General features: G+C 35.9%; 2 protein-coding genes across 6 annotated transcripts; both read left to right on the top strand.

Annotated features, from left to right (window-relative positions):
• Window positions 1-150: 150 nt before the first annotated feature.
• LOC108559355 (calcium-binding mitochondrial carrier protein Aralar1) lies at window positions 151-10,724 on the top strand. 5 transcript variants are annotated; one of them, XR_001890936.1, is made up of 12 exons: window positions 151-844; window positions 5,372-5,687; window positions 6,006-6,292; window positions 6,403-6,638; window positions 7,538-7,567; window positions 7,635-7,725; window positions 7,806-7,881; window positions 8,022-8,230; window positions 8,759-8,839; window positions 8,904-9,342; window positions 9,516-9,701; window positions 10,228-10,306. XR_001890936.1 is itself a non-coding variant. In XM_017916605.1 (12 exons), the coding sequence occupies exons 1-12, from the start codon at window positions 797-799 to the stop codon at window positions 10,430-10,432; spliced, it is 2,109 nt and encodes a 702-aa protein (XP_017772094.1). In that variant the 5' UTR covers window positions 156-796; the 3' UTR covers window positions 10,433-10,724. The 5 variants fall into 5 exon arrangements, 3 of the variants coding, with proteins under 3 accessions (XP_017772094.1, XP_017772096.1, XP_017772095.1); XR_001890935.1 differs by having other exon boundaries at window positions 9,516-9,722; window positions 10,228-10,300; XM_017916605.1 differs by having other exon boundaries at window positions 156-844; window positions 9,516-9,606; window positions 10,228-10,724.
• Window positions 10,725-12,489: 1,765 nt separating this feature from the next.
• LOC108559321 lies at window positions 12,490-15,235 on the top strand. Its single transcript, XM_017916563.1, has 6 exons — window positions 12,490-12,584; window positions 12,643-13,002; window positions 13,063-13,361; window positions 14,345-14,456; window positions 14,516-14,878; window positions 14,931-15,235. The coding sequence occupies exons 1-6, from the start codon at window positions 12,518-12,520 to the stop codon at window positions 15,233-15,235; spliced, it is 1,506 nt and encodes a 501-aa protein (XP_017772052.1). The 5' UTR covers window positions 12,490-12,517.

Genomic DNA, 15,235 nt, shown 5'->3' with positions numbered 1-15,235 from the left:
TAATTCCATTTATTAGCTATGACCAATTATTTAAATATGATGAGTTTGATTTGTTAAAGATCTTTTGATTCTAATTGGATTTCGTATATGAGATTGTGATGTTTTAGGTGACAATGGGTTTTATTGAGTGCAAAATGAAGAATGCAGGAGTGTAATACTGTTAGGGTGGAAATGGAAAGTACAATCCATTGATTGTATGAAGATGATGATTGTACCCAGGTCGCGAACCGACCGTGGCAAAGTAACGATTTTTGCCGATGCAGCAGCGAGGGGTCTAGGTGGGAGCGAGAGTCCGCCTCCCCGAACCCGGCCCGTCCTTCCACGCTTTCCACCATGTCCCATATTGTCCTGTTTTCGGTGGAAAAAAATGGAAAGTCTGGAGAGAGGAAACGAAGAAGTCGCATCCTTCGCTCCGTGGCCTTGCCTCTGTCCCCTTATCAAAATCGGTACACATGCTATATGATCAAGATCTCGTCCACCACGTTGCGGCACCATAGCTGCTGTGGCGTCCGCAGACACACGCGCGATAGACAAAATTGTTGAATGTGTAAAGTCGGCACACAGTGTGTGTGTGGCTGCTTCGCACTGTGAATCGCTTGGTTCCGCAGACATTTCCACGCAGGACGTCCAACTGGCACCAAGAACTGAAACTGGAACTGGTTTCCGCGATCGTCGAAAGGACATCCTACCGAAGGATAATATCAGTAGCCGGAAGGAAGTCGCGCAGAGAAGAGTGTCGCGGAGTGGTGAAGTGTGGCCCCCCTTCGTTCAGTGTGCCTGGAAATCACCAGTTGGAATGAACTCGATGTTGGGCTCCTTCCTCACGAAGACCCACTGTCAAGAGGTGGGTAAGTTAGATTTGTAGCGAAAACCCAACCCCTCTGCAGACAATTAAAGAAAAGAAAAAAAAACTAGCATCAGAAGGTGAAAATATACCTTGGATCGTGCGATCGAAGCAAACGTACTAATTGCAATGCGGCAAAGACAAATGTCTGCCATGATTGATCCCGGCATCCTTAACATCATCATCATCATCATCTTGACCATTCTCCCTTATTCTTCAACCCAAGAGCGAGAGCACCCAGAAAGTAACACCTCGACATTGACCTCCGATTTATTCCGGAACCTTCGGCCACGGCCCCTTTCTTCGGTCGTGCGTGCTCCGAATTCCTATTGTAAAAATAAACAACTGCAAAGAAAGGAACGAACAGGATTATAATCAATTTCTCCACGAAATTCACATCGATTCCATTCATTATGCGGACGGAGCGAACAAATAAAATCCGGCAATCCGCAATCCTATTGCCATGCTTCTGATTTATCTGCGACTTCGAGGAACCGGAAACGCGTTCAACGATCGCCGTTTTATCAATGTACATACGTAATTTTATCAATTTTCAATTATAATCGTGGCAAATGTAAAATGCCAGTCGTTATCGCCGCTTGTAATTTGTATACGAAGATTACGCATTTGTAATTGAGTTCAACCCAATGAAAGAATTTTTTTATCTGAAATAGGAAACTCATCTAATTACAACTTCAAGATTAAAACATATTGAATTATAAACATTTCAATGTCTTTTTTTTTACATACTAAAATCTAATTAAAGTATAATCCGATTATTTCTACCAGAAGTTGATTATATCAAATTTATGGACTTTCTTAAAACGTTTGCAATAATTAAATTAATTAACATAAATCAATACGAAATGTGGGACAGCGATTGTAATACTGCATGTGTCTGTTTCAAGGGTTCTCTCCGAATTATCAAATATGAGATACATTAAGTTAAGACTTGTTCTCTTAGTCTTCATTCTTGATAGAAGTATCTTTTATAACTTCTTTTACATTTTATTATATAAATTTCGTAACAATTTTTCAAGGTAATACCACAAAAAGGAAAACCATATTTCATTGAAATTGAAATGTAACCATTTTCAGTAGTTTGGAAATATTAAAGGAATTTCGTAATGTATGTGTGCTGAAATAAACATAAATATTCGTTTTAAAAATAAACTGTCGTACTTTTCCAACTTATCTACGCAAATGTGTACGCTTTTTGTTGCTTCGGATCGAAGAAATAGAATACAAATATTCCACCATTCAATATCATCTTATTTATCACCCGTGGAAGTTAAATTCCTCCGTTGTTTGCTTGAGAACTAATTAAACACGTTTTATCTGCTGCTTATCAGTCTTGTTACTGTTTTGTTTTCACCACATCTGCAAAACACAATAGCTAATAATAATATTCCATGTAATCGAGTACTCAATTCTATTGCGATCGCTACTCGAAGTTAGGTAATTAGTTTGCGAATTATGTAAACTTGATTTATACGAGTTTTCGTTTCGACAAAAAAAAAAAACGCTTGTGAAACGGGAGGTGACAATAGTTCATGGCCTGATAATGATAATTATATTCATTGAACCGTGTATGGAATTGTAATTGCAATTTTCTTTTTAAATAGATTTAAATTATTTTATATAATTGACATAGTTTATTGTTTATAAATGTTTGAATCGCTTATAAAATTAATTTTCACTAAATTTAACATTTTTGAAAGAAATTTATTATTTGCAGTATTAAAATGTTATTTAATTAAAGCAAAATTTTATACTTTTCGTATTACAATTTCTAAATATTATATATGTAAAATGTTATGCAAAAATCCAAATCACTCTAATTTTTAGCGATTTGCAAAAACATCATGAGTTATCTACTAATTTACGTCAAACAACCATTTGCACTAATTACACTAATTGAAACTTATTTTTTTTTGCTTTGTGTCTTGAATTATTAAAAAAATAATCTAAGAAAACATGTGAGTAGTGCAGTTAAGTATTGTGCAATTAAAATCAGAAATAATTGAAATTTTATGATGAAATATGTAGCAAAATACAATAATTATTCAATGTTGAAAGTAAATTAAATTTGGCGCTGGAAATTAGTAAATTAGTTTCCTAATTGGTTGTGAAGTTTAATTAGCTTCGGATCTTAATACGAATCCTTATATTGTTCGTAACAACTGCAGGCTAACGACGGAAGTTTCTTCTATGAGAGAAAACAATTATTTAAAAGAGAAATAAAAAAAACTAATCGAAATTGCTCCATGAATCGATTCACCAATTGAACGGACAATGCTTGTTAACTTTTGCGAAAGTCCTGAACACTCGTATTACAAAGTGGCCGACGGTAAAGTTGCTGCATCATTCCGCCGGGAACAATTTACGTGGGTCTCTTCTACAAGCTGTAGTTTGGAGCAAAACGGAGTCAGGTTTTAATTCAATTACAAAAATTGCCGTTTATTTATTTGTCCACGCATTTATCATTGCGGTTTTGTAGTTCTTCGGAACTCATTACAAAAAAAAAAAACGATTTCTCATCCATAGAAACCCCACATTGTCTGCTACGATCTAAAGAGGTTTCGATGATGCAAGAACTCTGCACGTGTCCGGGATTTGTTGTAATATGTTGTCTGAGTTGTCTGTGACACATTCATAATTAACTTGATACGAATGTAATTCATATTGTTGTGGAAAATTAAACTTTGCGTGCCTTTTCACGATGAAAATTGCGTTGAAATATGTTTAATCAATACCATAAATGTTTAATTCAAGCAATAATCCGCAGACTTCTAATCGATTCGAAAATTCCATTAAATCTATTAGTATAAATAATAGTTTGTGATTAGAACAGTCGAGAGAGGATCGTGCAGAAAAACGAATCCTGTGATTCGCATTCCCATAGTTCGCAACAATTTGACGTGCGCGAATGGTAATAACGCTACCTTGATTACGAAACGCCGCTGTTATTATTCAATTGTTTATTCAGCGATTAGATAGAGAGAGAGAGAGAGAGAAAGAGTTCATTTCGTCCACTAACAACGTTGCATAAATTTTCGACGTAGCGAATATTTTTTGGATGATAACATTCTAGGAAACCGCTCAAGAAGAGTGATGAAACATTTTGCAATCGAGTTGAATCATATAGTTTTCCTTCAAACCAGTTTTTTGTTCTAAATTAAAAATTTAATGCACACGTGTATAATTATAATTGATTTATTCAATTTGCTGACTTATTTGTAATTAATTATTGAAAGTTCAAATATTTGTATGTTCTAAAATTATCGATATATAAAAATGATTATATTTGTTATAAATTGCTATAAAATTAATAAACACGTATTATATTACAGTAATAAATCGATGATCGTTATAATTAATCTCTTTGAGTATTCAATTTTTGATTAATTATTAATTAAACGAGATTTATTTTTGTTTTCTTGTTTGATTATAATACAAACAAAATGTTAAATTTTCAATCAATTTGAGATGAAAGAGGTATAGGTAAAGGATTATAATTGAATTTAACACGTTCCATGATCCTTTGCTACTTAAGTATACAAATTCCTCCGGATTTAATAGTGGAATAATATTTGATAAATTGTATATCTATTCATTAATTTGAGATGTTAAAGAGATGAATTGATGTCGACTTTTACTAAATACTAGTAACATAGTTTCGATATCGATTTTAATGCTGCTTTTGCGGATAATCCCAAGGCTAAATCCCTTATAAATCTCTAACGGATTTGCATAACGAATGCTTCCGAATCTGTTGATGTTGTTGAATGATTGAATTAACTGAAAGCTGGCTAAAAGCATTGACCATTCGAAATGTGGTTTCCGAAAATCGCGCGTTCCGTTTTATTTATACAAACGTCAGATCATTTTCAATCAATTTTGCACCAATCTACAAATAATTATACCATGGGCTCTTCTCTCCTGCTGATTTCGATGCATGAACCAACGCTGGTGAACGGATGCATCCTAGTAGCGATGTTGGTGTGCGAGTCGCGCGGCCGTCTCCGACGGTGTTTTCTGGAGGTCTTCCGGAAAATCCTGACCGGCATCCTATGAACACATCATCACTCCTCTCTCTCCCTGTGTGTATGATGCCGATGCTAGTATAATATAGTAGTGTATGGGCTATAGTCAGGGGGGAATCGCGTGCTATTTATAAAAATGAATTTACGCTGTACGTGTATCTCCCGAGTGGATCCGCGAAGCGCTCGGCCTTTTTCCTCCTTATTTTATTTTTGTAAGCACGTGGCGAAACCAGAAAAAAAAATACATACGCGAACACACAAGAGATGTTTAAGGAGGATAAGAGGGAAGATGAGGATGAGGATGAAGAGGTAATTGAAAATCCCTTTCAGTGCACAAACTCCCAACAGTATCACTCAATTTTCGGTGAAGGCGCGACCATTTATTTGCGGAAGTGGGTCGCAATCCAACGAGCGCGTTCATCAAAAAGTTTTTTTTCCCCCTGTAATTTTCTCATACGTTCGTATTTTTCTTCGTTTGCAGGGTGGTGGTTATTTGAAGAGGGCTAATCCTGATCAGCTGCATGAGATCTTCAACAAGTATGCGTCGGTGGAGAGGAACGGCGAGCGGTTCATGAACGCGGACGACTTCATCCGTCGTTACCTGAAGCTATTCGAAGGCAACAACTTCGACGCCAACTCGGTGCGACTGCTCGCCGGCATCGTCGACACCAACAAGGACAGTTTGATCTCCTATGCAGAGTTCCAGGCCTTCGAAGGTCTGCTCTGCTTCCCAGATGCCCTCTACAAGACGGCGTTCCAGCTGTTCGACACCAACGGAAATGGAGTGGTTAGTTTCGGTAAGTTTAATTACAAGTCTTAAGTCCTTGTTTTGTTAAGCAGATGGATTTCATATACTTTTAATTGGCTTAAAATTAAAATAAAGTTCTCAAGAAGTTTCTTGTACAAATCTACAATTTTCTTTAAGAATTTCATACGATTTCAGTATTCAATCTATAATAACGGTTTATGAACTTTATTTGAATTAGTTGTCTTGAACTTGCTGCTTTTTTTAAGTATTTAGTTCTATCTGGAAGCATAGTTAAGTGTTTCAAGTTCAAGATCATTTTGGCTAAACACTAGAGTTTGCGTAACGTTGTTGCTGCGTTGATTTTTAGCTGAGTTCGTGGAGGTGATGCGAAAGACGGTCCTCCATGAACGGATTCCCTTCAACATGGAATCGCCCTTCATCCAGCTGTACTTCGGCAGGAACAAGCAACGTGCCATCTCGTACAGCGAGTTCAGCCAGTTCTTGCACGACTTCCACGAGGAGTACGCGATAGAGGGATTCCGAAAGGCCGACCGCAACGGCACCGGCTTCATCTCGGTGCTGGACTTCCAGGACATCATGATCAACATCAAGAGCCACCTGCTGACCAAGCAGGTCCAATCGCACCTGATTGAGGTATTCATCTATTTATTTATCGTCTGCCAAGCCGATTAATAAAAACAAAAGTATTTCGCGTCGATCGATCGGACGGATCGCTAACAGTTTTTCCTCCCTTTTATTTATAGACTGCAAGTGGCAGCCAGATTGGTAATAAGGTGAGCTTTCCCTATTTCATCGCGTTCAACTCGCTGCTGAACAACATGGAGCTCGCCAAAAGGATCTACCTTAATGTGACGAACGGACACCGGAACCAGGAGGTCAGCAAGGACGAATTCATGCATTCCGCTCAGGTCATGTCGCAGATGACGCCCCTCGAAGTCGACATTCTGTTTCAGCTCTGCGATGTCCTTCACCAATCCGGGTGAGTGCGCACCCTCAAAAATATTCCCATCATATCTATCATCACTCATCCTCAAAGGCTTATTACATAGTTCTACGCATGTTTTTGCATTAATTGCAACGCAATTTATCAAACAAAACAAACTTGGCCATTAACAGATTAATTATTTATCCAGAGATAAACTTTTCATAACTATTAACTTGAATGCTGAACATATGAAAGTCATAAAGTCTAAAGCAACGTGAAGAGTTTCTTCAATGAATATGAAATTGAATTCCACTTGAAACTTCTTTCTCCCGTTTAATCTTCTTACCATGTAGTTCCATAGCGAGGACACAGTAAAGTGAATAACTTTGCGTGGGGTTACAAAGTTCGGGAAAAGTTTTATTATATGCGGAGCGGATGAACTAATTTTCTTTACAAAATACTAACTAGTTTATTGCTTCCATATTTATAAAGTCACCACTATTTTTCAAACTTAATTTAAATTTATTTGAAAAATCAAATACAGTGGAACCTCGCTTAACGAGCAAAATGAATTGTAAGAAAAAGGTCTCTTTTATTCGCGGTATTTTTAGAAGTATATTTTTAATACCTATTTATAGTTCGATTATACTTTTGCCTTGTGTTTTCTTAAATTTATATAAATATAATGTTGTTCATTTTGTTTACAAGTATGAAGATTTGGCAATTATTCACGCATTATTATTTTTATCTTAATATTTATTTAGATATTTCATAAGTCTAATATTGAAATGATTATGTAGTAAATTTAAATTAAAGTTTGATATTTGTGTAAAAATGCAAAATTGGTTGCATTTAACAGCATGATGTATACAAGTTTAAAAAAAATGAAGTATTGAAGTAGGAAGAAAGTAACAGTAAATCATTCTATATTTCGCTTTTCTTTTAATGCTCAGATTGTTATTAACGGAAAATGGCTTTGATGGGTCAGTATGATTTGTAGGGATGAATGCGATGAGCCGTGCTAATATCTTCTGGTATCTCTTTTTGTAGGCGGATAGTGTACAATGATCTCAACGCGATCGCGCCCGAGCAGTACTTCAAGCAGATCACAAATCGGCTGGCGGAAATCAAGGCTGTTTCAGTGGGTATTTTCAGTTTTCCCCGAGGTCCCTCGAACAAGTCAATGACCGTTTTCTCCGTGTTTTCTTTGCTTGCTTCCAGAGCCCGGAGGACCGAGGCGTCGTGATCCAAGTGCTGGAGAGCGCCTACAGGTTCGCATTAGGTTCAATCGCTGGAGGTAAACTTTCGTCGTGATCAAGTGAATGTCCGCAAACTATTAACGCTTTTATTGCATACTTATTAACTTATATACTTATTGGTAATAAACGATATACTGATGCGATGCGTTTTGCGATCTGCGTTTTTGCGATTTTGTAGCGGTCGGAGCGACTGCAGTTTATCCAATTGATTTGGTGAAGACCAGGATGCAGAACCAGAGGACCGGCTCGTTCGTGGGGGAACTGATGTACAGGAATAGTATAGATTGTTTCAAGAAGGTCATCAGGCACGAGGGCGTCTTTGGATTGTACAGGGGTCTCGTGCCGCAGCTGCTTGGTGTCGCACCAGAGAAGGCCATCAAATTGACGGCAAGTATACACTTCCTCTTCTATCTATTTCTTTTTATATTCCTCTCTCATTATCAAATGTTGACCAATCCCTTCGAGGATCGGCTATGGATTTTTCTGGTCGCGAGATCCATCGATCCTCTTAATTACAGAGCGAAAACTATGTCAGCATTATTTGATGGATGATGAAAAAAGTTTGGAATGACGCAAGGGAAGAAATGTCATCGATAGTTTCGCAAGTTTTAATCTGCAATTCCGAAAGTTTTCAGCGATGAATTGCGACTTCTCTGATTAAAAACGATCGGTAATTAGTCGAGTTCATTGCAGAAACTCGAACAATTTCTAATTGCAGCACAATTAAAGTCGGCACACTTAAAGTAATTTCCTAAAGCTAACACAGTTAAATATTATTAGTTCTACATAAAATTACTTGGAAAAATTAAATTTGTACTTTTTAGAAAATTGATATGTTATGCCCTGAATCCTGATCCATGCGAGTATCCAAACTGATTAAGATGAAACGATTAATCTCACGTTAACTTGTTGCAGGCTAATGACTTCATCAGAGATAAATTCTACGATAAGAACGGGAATATCCCGGTGTACGGAGAGATCTTCGCCGGCGGATTTGTGAGTTGACTCTAAAATTACCGTTAATCTTTTCAGTCGTCTGAATAAATTGTTTCTTTTACAGGCTGGAGGGTGTCAGGTGATATTTACGAATCCGCTGGAAATCGTTAAGATTCGACTCCAGGTGGCAGGAGAGATTGCGGGTGGCAGCAGGATGAGAGCGTGGCCTGTGGTCAAAGATTTGGGGTTGTTCGGGCTGTACAAGGGTGCGAGGGCTTGCCTGATGCGTGACGTTACATTCAGCGCAATCTACTTTCCTCTGTATGCACACACGAAGGCCTCGATGGCCGACGAGAACGGATACAACAGTCCTCTGACGTTACTTCTGTCCGGAGCGATCGCAGGAGTTCCTGCAGCTTCCCTCGTGACTCCCGCAGATGTGATAAAGACTAGGCTGCAGGTTGTAGCCCGACAAGGGCAGACCACGTACACAGGAATCGCCGATGCCGCACGCAAGATCTACAGAGAGGAGGGTCCAAGGGCGTTCTGGAAAGGAGCCACCGGTAATTTGGAGAAATTCACACACTGTTACTGATAGTATTTACTAAATTGAAATAATACATCTAGTATCTAGTATATTATCTAACGATCTCATTAAATTAAGTATTGTGTAATACTTTCTTTGTGTGATCCGCTTAACCAGATGCATCAATTCTCATCAAATTTATACTTTCAGCTCGCGTGTTTCGCTCTTCGCCCCAGTTCGGCGTGACCCTCTTCACATATGAACTTCTCCAGAGATATCTCTACATTGACTTCGGCGGCACGTAAGTTGAATGCGGAGTTCGGGGGGATGTTTTTTGTTTAAATCTGGCTTTGTTGATTTTTTTCCTTTTTTAAAACGGCCCGCGGAACAAAACCCGTGAGTTATATTCACATTAAGGTAGTTCTCTACGATTCCTTAGACTTCTTTTTATATTGTTTACACGATACACTGAACAATCTTAGAGAATAGAGAATGGAAAAAGTCTCACCGTTTCTATTTTATACAATATTCATTGATTTACTTATGATTGAAAATTTTGATGTTTCACGTATTATAAATTTGTAATTTAAGTATTTTTGATGTCACTGAAAAACGTAATGGTAATTGCTTTTTGTGTAGTTGATTTCTAATTACTTATCAATCAGTCTTGTTAATTATTGTTTGTGTACAAATTCAAGATAAAAACTCAAAGTAATTATTTTTTTTAATCAAGTAGTGTTGCATAAATATACAATTAATTTAAGGAAACAGACCTTTTTTTCTAAGCAAGTAGTTTGGAAATGGTGGGATTGCTTTCATCTAGTATTAACGAATCGAGTATTTAGGATGACAAACAAAAACACGAACTCACTGCATCTTTTAATGTTGACGGTGTATTAATTTTTAATTAACCTTCTTTTAGGAGACCAACAGGTTCCGAGCAGAAGGTTCCTGCTGGTCTTGAGGGAGAACAGAAGTCGCGTAGTCCAGACCATATCGGAGGCTACTCAGTGGCCTTGCCAATATTCAGCGGCATAGAAACCAAATTCGGACTGTGTTTACCCAAATTCAGCATCCCTTCGTCATCAACATCATCATCATCGTCGTCCTCCTCAGACAAGAAGTAAACTTAATAATAACAATAACAACATTAGCAGCAACGGGAGTAAAAAAAAAAACTAAACAAGACACGGCGTCCTCTCAAATAGGTTGTAAATTGTATACATATGAAAAAAAAACAAACTTTGTAAATAACTTTCTTTTCTGCTCTGCACTTACATCCACGATCGTGCGAATATTGTTTGAATTTGTTCTTTTGAGGTGGCTGGATTAACTGAAACGGAAACACTGATGCTTGTGATAACGTGTCTTTTGCGGCGAGATGAGCCTTAATATTATATATGAATTGTACAGAGAAGAGAGCGCGCGAATTACTCACTAAGATTATATAAACGTAAAGTTACAGCCTGTAGGAAGGTGCTTCTATCTCTCGCACACTTTAGGCGCTAAATTCAATGAACGAAAACCTTTTTCTCTTTCTCTCTATAAATCTCTCGAATATATTTAGTAAACTTTGTACAGAAATTTTGAACGTTGATAAAAAAAAAACACTAATTCTCATCATGTAATCAGCCTTAGATAATCCTAAACGAAGAAAAAAGAAAAGAAAAGGAAAGACGTTAACGAATCGAGTTCCTTCATTTAATTATTTAGTAGTCGATATAATAGATATAAATATATACATATTTATATGTGTTGTTGATTTGCGCATATTGCGCACGTAATCAAGCCATATTATGCGTGTTGTTCAATGAACCATTCCACATTCTAAACTAAATTTAAACAAACAAACTAAAAAAAATATTATAAAATAATGAAAAGAAAAGAAAAAACACAAACTTAATTCGTTAACCAATTGATATTACTATATACTAAAAATATTATAAATGTAAGTAATTGTATTCCCAAATGAAGATCAATTTTATATTATATATATATACAATACAAATGTTTGTAATTCACCGATGATAGAGCTTTTTGAGTTTGCTCTTTCTCGTTTAATGTTTTTGTTTAATTTCTTGTTGTTTTTCTTTCGTCTGTTAGATGATGATGTTTGTTGTATTTCATTTTTTTCTTGTTTTGTTTTGTTTTGTTTTGTATTGCGCGCGTCCGCCCTCGTCCTCTGCAAGCAGGATTGTTATTTTATATATAGTTATTACATATATAATTCCGGAGAAAAGGATAAGAATCGTCGGAGAAGCGGACGAAGGAAGAGAAGAGAAAAAAATAATAATAAATAATAAATAAATATATATAATTGAATTTTATTTTGAATCAAGATTTGAATACAATGAATTTATATATATATACACATAAATAAATTATATTATAGATATTTTTCTGTCCTGTACGAAAGATTGCGCATTTCTAAATTGTTATAGTTTATTTTAATAAAAATATTTTCGTATATACACTAATCGTCTTTATTTATTTGTCTTTATTACATTACATAATTATTAATTTTATTCTGTTATACCAGAGGCGGCCTACTTGCTCGTTTTTGAGATCTATTTTTATCTTTTTAATAGCGTCACAATTCACAAAAAAAAATCAATTCTTAGCAATCGAAGTGTTGGCCTGTATTTTACAAAGACAAAAAATAGGATACAAATGTAGAAGGACAACGACAAGGACAATTTATATAAAGAAATCTACAATTTCTTTGATATTGCTTTAAGGGTTAATAACATTTTTAAGTTATTTTCATATTTAATTTTAATTAAATAGTAAATAGTAGTCTTATTATCCAGTATCCATAGCAATCAGGAGCTATGACAATTAACACCATTGTAAAAAACATAATTGATCAGGTTTCTCTGGTTACGTTTATTATTTTCTATAGTACAAATAGGTTTTAAGACAATAACAATAAATTTGCAGCTTCTTGTATATAAACTTTGCAACAAATGTTAAAGCCTTTTATTTTTAAATTTGTAAAATTTGTTTTTCGATTAATTGATTACTTCCTATATGATAAATATTAAAATAGGAAGTAAATATTTATTGAATTATTTTAAATTAATTATTTGGGATTGTTGATGAAGTGATAATTTATGTACGTTATGTACATTACATAATTTGCATGTTGTTTTCTTCTATATAAATATGCAGAGGTTCTTGAATTTGGCAACAGATAGATACGGATAGTCGAGATGAAAGTATTCGTTTCGCTTTTGGTTTTGGCTTTGGTGCTGTGCGCTGAGACGGCAAGCAATTTCCGTGAGTAAATGATTTAAAAACTTCTTTTGTTAAAGTTAAATTCTTAATTGATTTGCAGCTTCGTACGTGACGCAATGCAAGAGGGACGAGAATTTGAACAAATGCGTGATCGACAACGTCTACGTGATCAAAAACCACTTCGATAAGGCCATCCCGAAGCTGTACCTCCCAAAGTTCAAGCCTTACATCATCCCGCAATTCGATATCCAAACTGGTCAACTGATGGGTTCCGCCAAAAACGTGGTGCTGAATAATCTGGATCAGTTTGTGCTGAACGACTTGAAGATGGATCTGGATAAGAACGAATTCTTCGTGGACGTCACCTTCGATAGGATTGATGGTGAATGCGATTACACGTTGAAGGGAAAACTGCTGCTTTTACAACTGAATGGCGGTGGAAAGGCCCAATTCTTCTTCAGTAAGATTTGCTGGGTTTGGATATAAGAAAATAGTTTTAAACTACGTTTTTTTTTTGTAGACAAGGTTCACGCAGTGCTGAAGATGACCGGAGAGGATATGGTTAAAGGCGACGAGCATTATAAATCATTTAACGACTTGAAACTGGTACTGGAAATTGACGGCGATTCTCACATCAACTTGGAGGACATCATTCCGAACAACAAAGAGATCTCCGACGTTACGAACAAGGTGATCAACGAGAACATCAAAGAAATTGTTAAAGATTTGATTCCTTACTTTGCCGATGCGATGTCGCAAATCGTCTCGAACATCTTGAAAGGCGTTTTCAACAACTATTCACTAGAGAAATTATTCACCTAAAAGAGCGCTTTCTATTTTAGTTTTTTTAGTTACGACACGTATTATTAATTTCGACTATTTATATATTTATGTATGCTATTGCTGTTGCGAATAACGAATATAACTTTTTTTGTTACATAACTGAATTTTGCACTTATTATACTAAATTTGAAATCTATATTCTAAAATGCCTGATCATCATAATTAAACGTACAGATTTATCTAACTCGAGATTATTTTATTAAAATCTTAAGGATTATTTCTTCAAGACAAGAAAATGTCTGTGAAATTTAATCTTGATTATCTTTTAAGGTCAGATTTGCTTACTATAATTTATTACTTTTGTCTCAATAAACGAAGGACTCCATTTGCTTCACTAACAAATTACTAAAAATCGTTGCTCGATAATATAAATATTACTTATTTATATAAGCCATGAAATATTTAGAATAATTAATTAATTATATCGATTTTAAGCAAAATAAACTAAATAAATTACATAAAAATGTAAATTTATTGATGAATTAATCTGTAAATTAAATTGTAGTTGAACTTTGTGATTTGATCTTGAAGCACAACAAAGCAAAGTACTTTTGAAAATTTATTAATGCGAAAATAAAAATGCAATATTTTATTAATTTATTGGTCATAATTCATCTCTGCAATAAATGTATTTTTCTCAGTAAAGTGAAACGCTCGATGGACTTGTTTTCTGCAATGAGCGTATGTCTGGTTTCTTATGGACGTTTTTCAATGTCAAATTTTCAAAATTCCTGATCGTAAAAACTTGCAATAATCCAGCAAAATAAATCATCGCAACAATGAGCATCCAATTATCGATGACCTTGTCTTTGCGTTTTACGTGCGTGAGTGTGATATAACACTTTTCGGAGCAGCAAGATTTCCGGGATTTTCTTTTTTTTTATTCAAAAAAGTAAATAACGTGCAATTACTTGGGTGGTTGACCCTGTAAGTGATCTTTATTCACGATGCACTTGGTATATAAATGCGGACTACCCGGATCGATATCATCCAGAAGAATGCAGGTGATGAACATGAATACGTTAATTGTCTTGGTGTTCGTGGCAGGAAGCTGTGCCGCCATCAAATTCCGTGAGTGCTAATATTCAATCAAATGGTTATAACTATTTATAATTAATTATCGTTTTCAGCGCCGTTCGTAACGCAGTGCAAGCGAGATGCTAACTTGAACAAATGCTTGATCGATAACATCGATGTCCTGAAGAAGGATCACTTCACGAAACCCATACCGAAACTGTTCCTTCCTCAGTTCAGTCCATTCCATATACCGCGAGTCGACATCCAGACTTCATCGTTGAATATCACCTGCTTGGATCTGTATTTGAGCCACATGGACACGGTCGTCGTGAATGAATTGAAAATGGACTTGGAAAATGTCGAGCTGTTCGTGGATGTTCTCTTCGAGAAGCTCGATGGACGCTGCGATTACCAGATGAAAGGAAAGCTTTTGGTCCTCGAGCTGAACGGTGGCGGAAAGGGCGAATTTAATTTAAGTGAGTAAATTGATTTCAATTTGTTTTTCAATAACACTGTTTGGATTTTTAGCCAAAGTTCGTGGTCTCATCAAATTGAAAGGTGATATGATCACCAAAGGTGGCGAACATTTCATTTCCTACAAGCAAAACGAGTTGTCATTGGATATGCAAGGAGATAGCACTGTTAAATTGGAGAATATTATCAATAACAACAAGGAGTTATCAGATGCTACTAATAAAATCGTCAACGAGAACATCAAGGACTTCATCAGCGAAATCCTTCCATCCATCGCGGACACCGCAGAGCAAATCTTCTTAAGCATCATGAACAAACTCACGCAGACTTATTCCATCGAGCAATTGTTCATTCAATAA

This window comes from Nicrophorus vespilloides, unplaced genomic scaffold (assembly GCF_001412225.1).
Source record: "Nicrophorus vespilloides isolate i.1.1-1 unplaced genomic scaffold, Nicve_v1.0, whole genome shotgun sequence".
Taxonomy (NCBI): domain Eukaryota; kingdom Metazoa; phylum Arthropoda; class Insecta; order Coleoptera; family Silphidae; genus Nicrophorus; species Nicrophorus vespilloides.
This window is presented reverse-complemented; position numbering and strand designations above follow the sequence as displayed.

Coding starts and splice junctions, on each gene's coding strand:
- LOC108559355 (XM_017916605.1), top strand. CDS start 797: ATGAACTCGATGTTGGGCTCCTTCCTCACGAAGACCCACTGTCAAGAG. Junction 6,293..6,402: donor TCCAATCGCACCTGATTGAG/GTATTCATCTAT, acceptor TTTTATTTATAG/ACTGCAAGTGGCAGCCAGAT. Junction 8,840..8,903: donor AGATCTTCGCCGGCGGATTT/GTGAGTTGACTC, acceptor TTTCTTTTACAG/GCTGGAGGGTGTCAGGTGAT.
- LOC108559321 (XM_017916563.1), top strand. CDS start 12,518: ATGAAAGTATTCGTTTCGCTTTTGGTTTTGGCTTTGGTGCTGTGCGCT. Junction 12,585..12,642: donor TGAGACGGCAAGCAATTTCC/GTGAGTAAATGA, acceptor ATTGATTTGCAG/CTTCGTACGTGACGCAATGC. Junction 13,362..14,344: donor CACTAGAGAAATTATTCACC/TAAAAGAGCGCT, acceptor ATGCACTTGGTA/TATAAATGCGGACTACCCGG.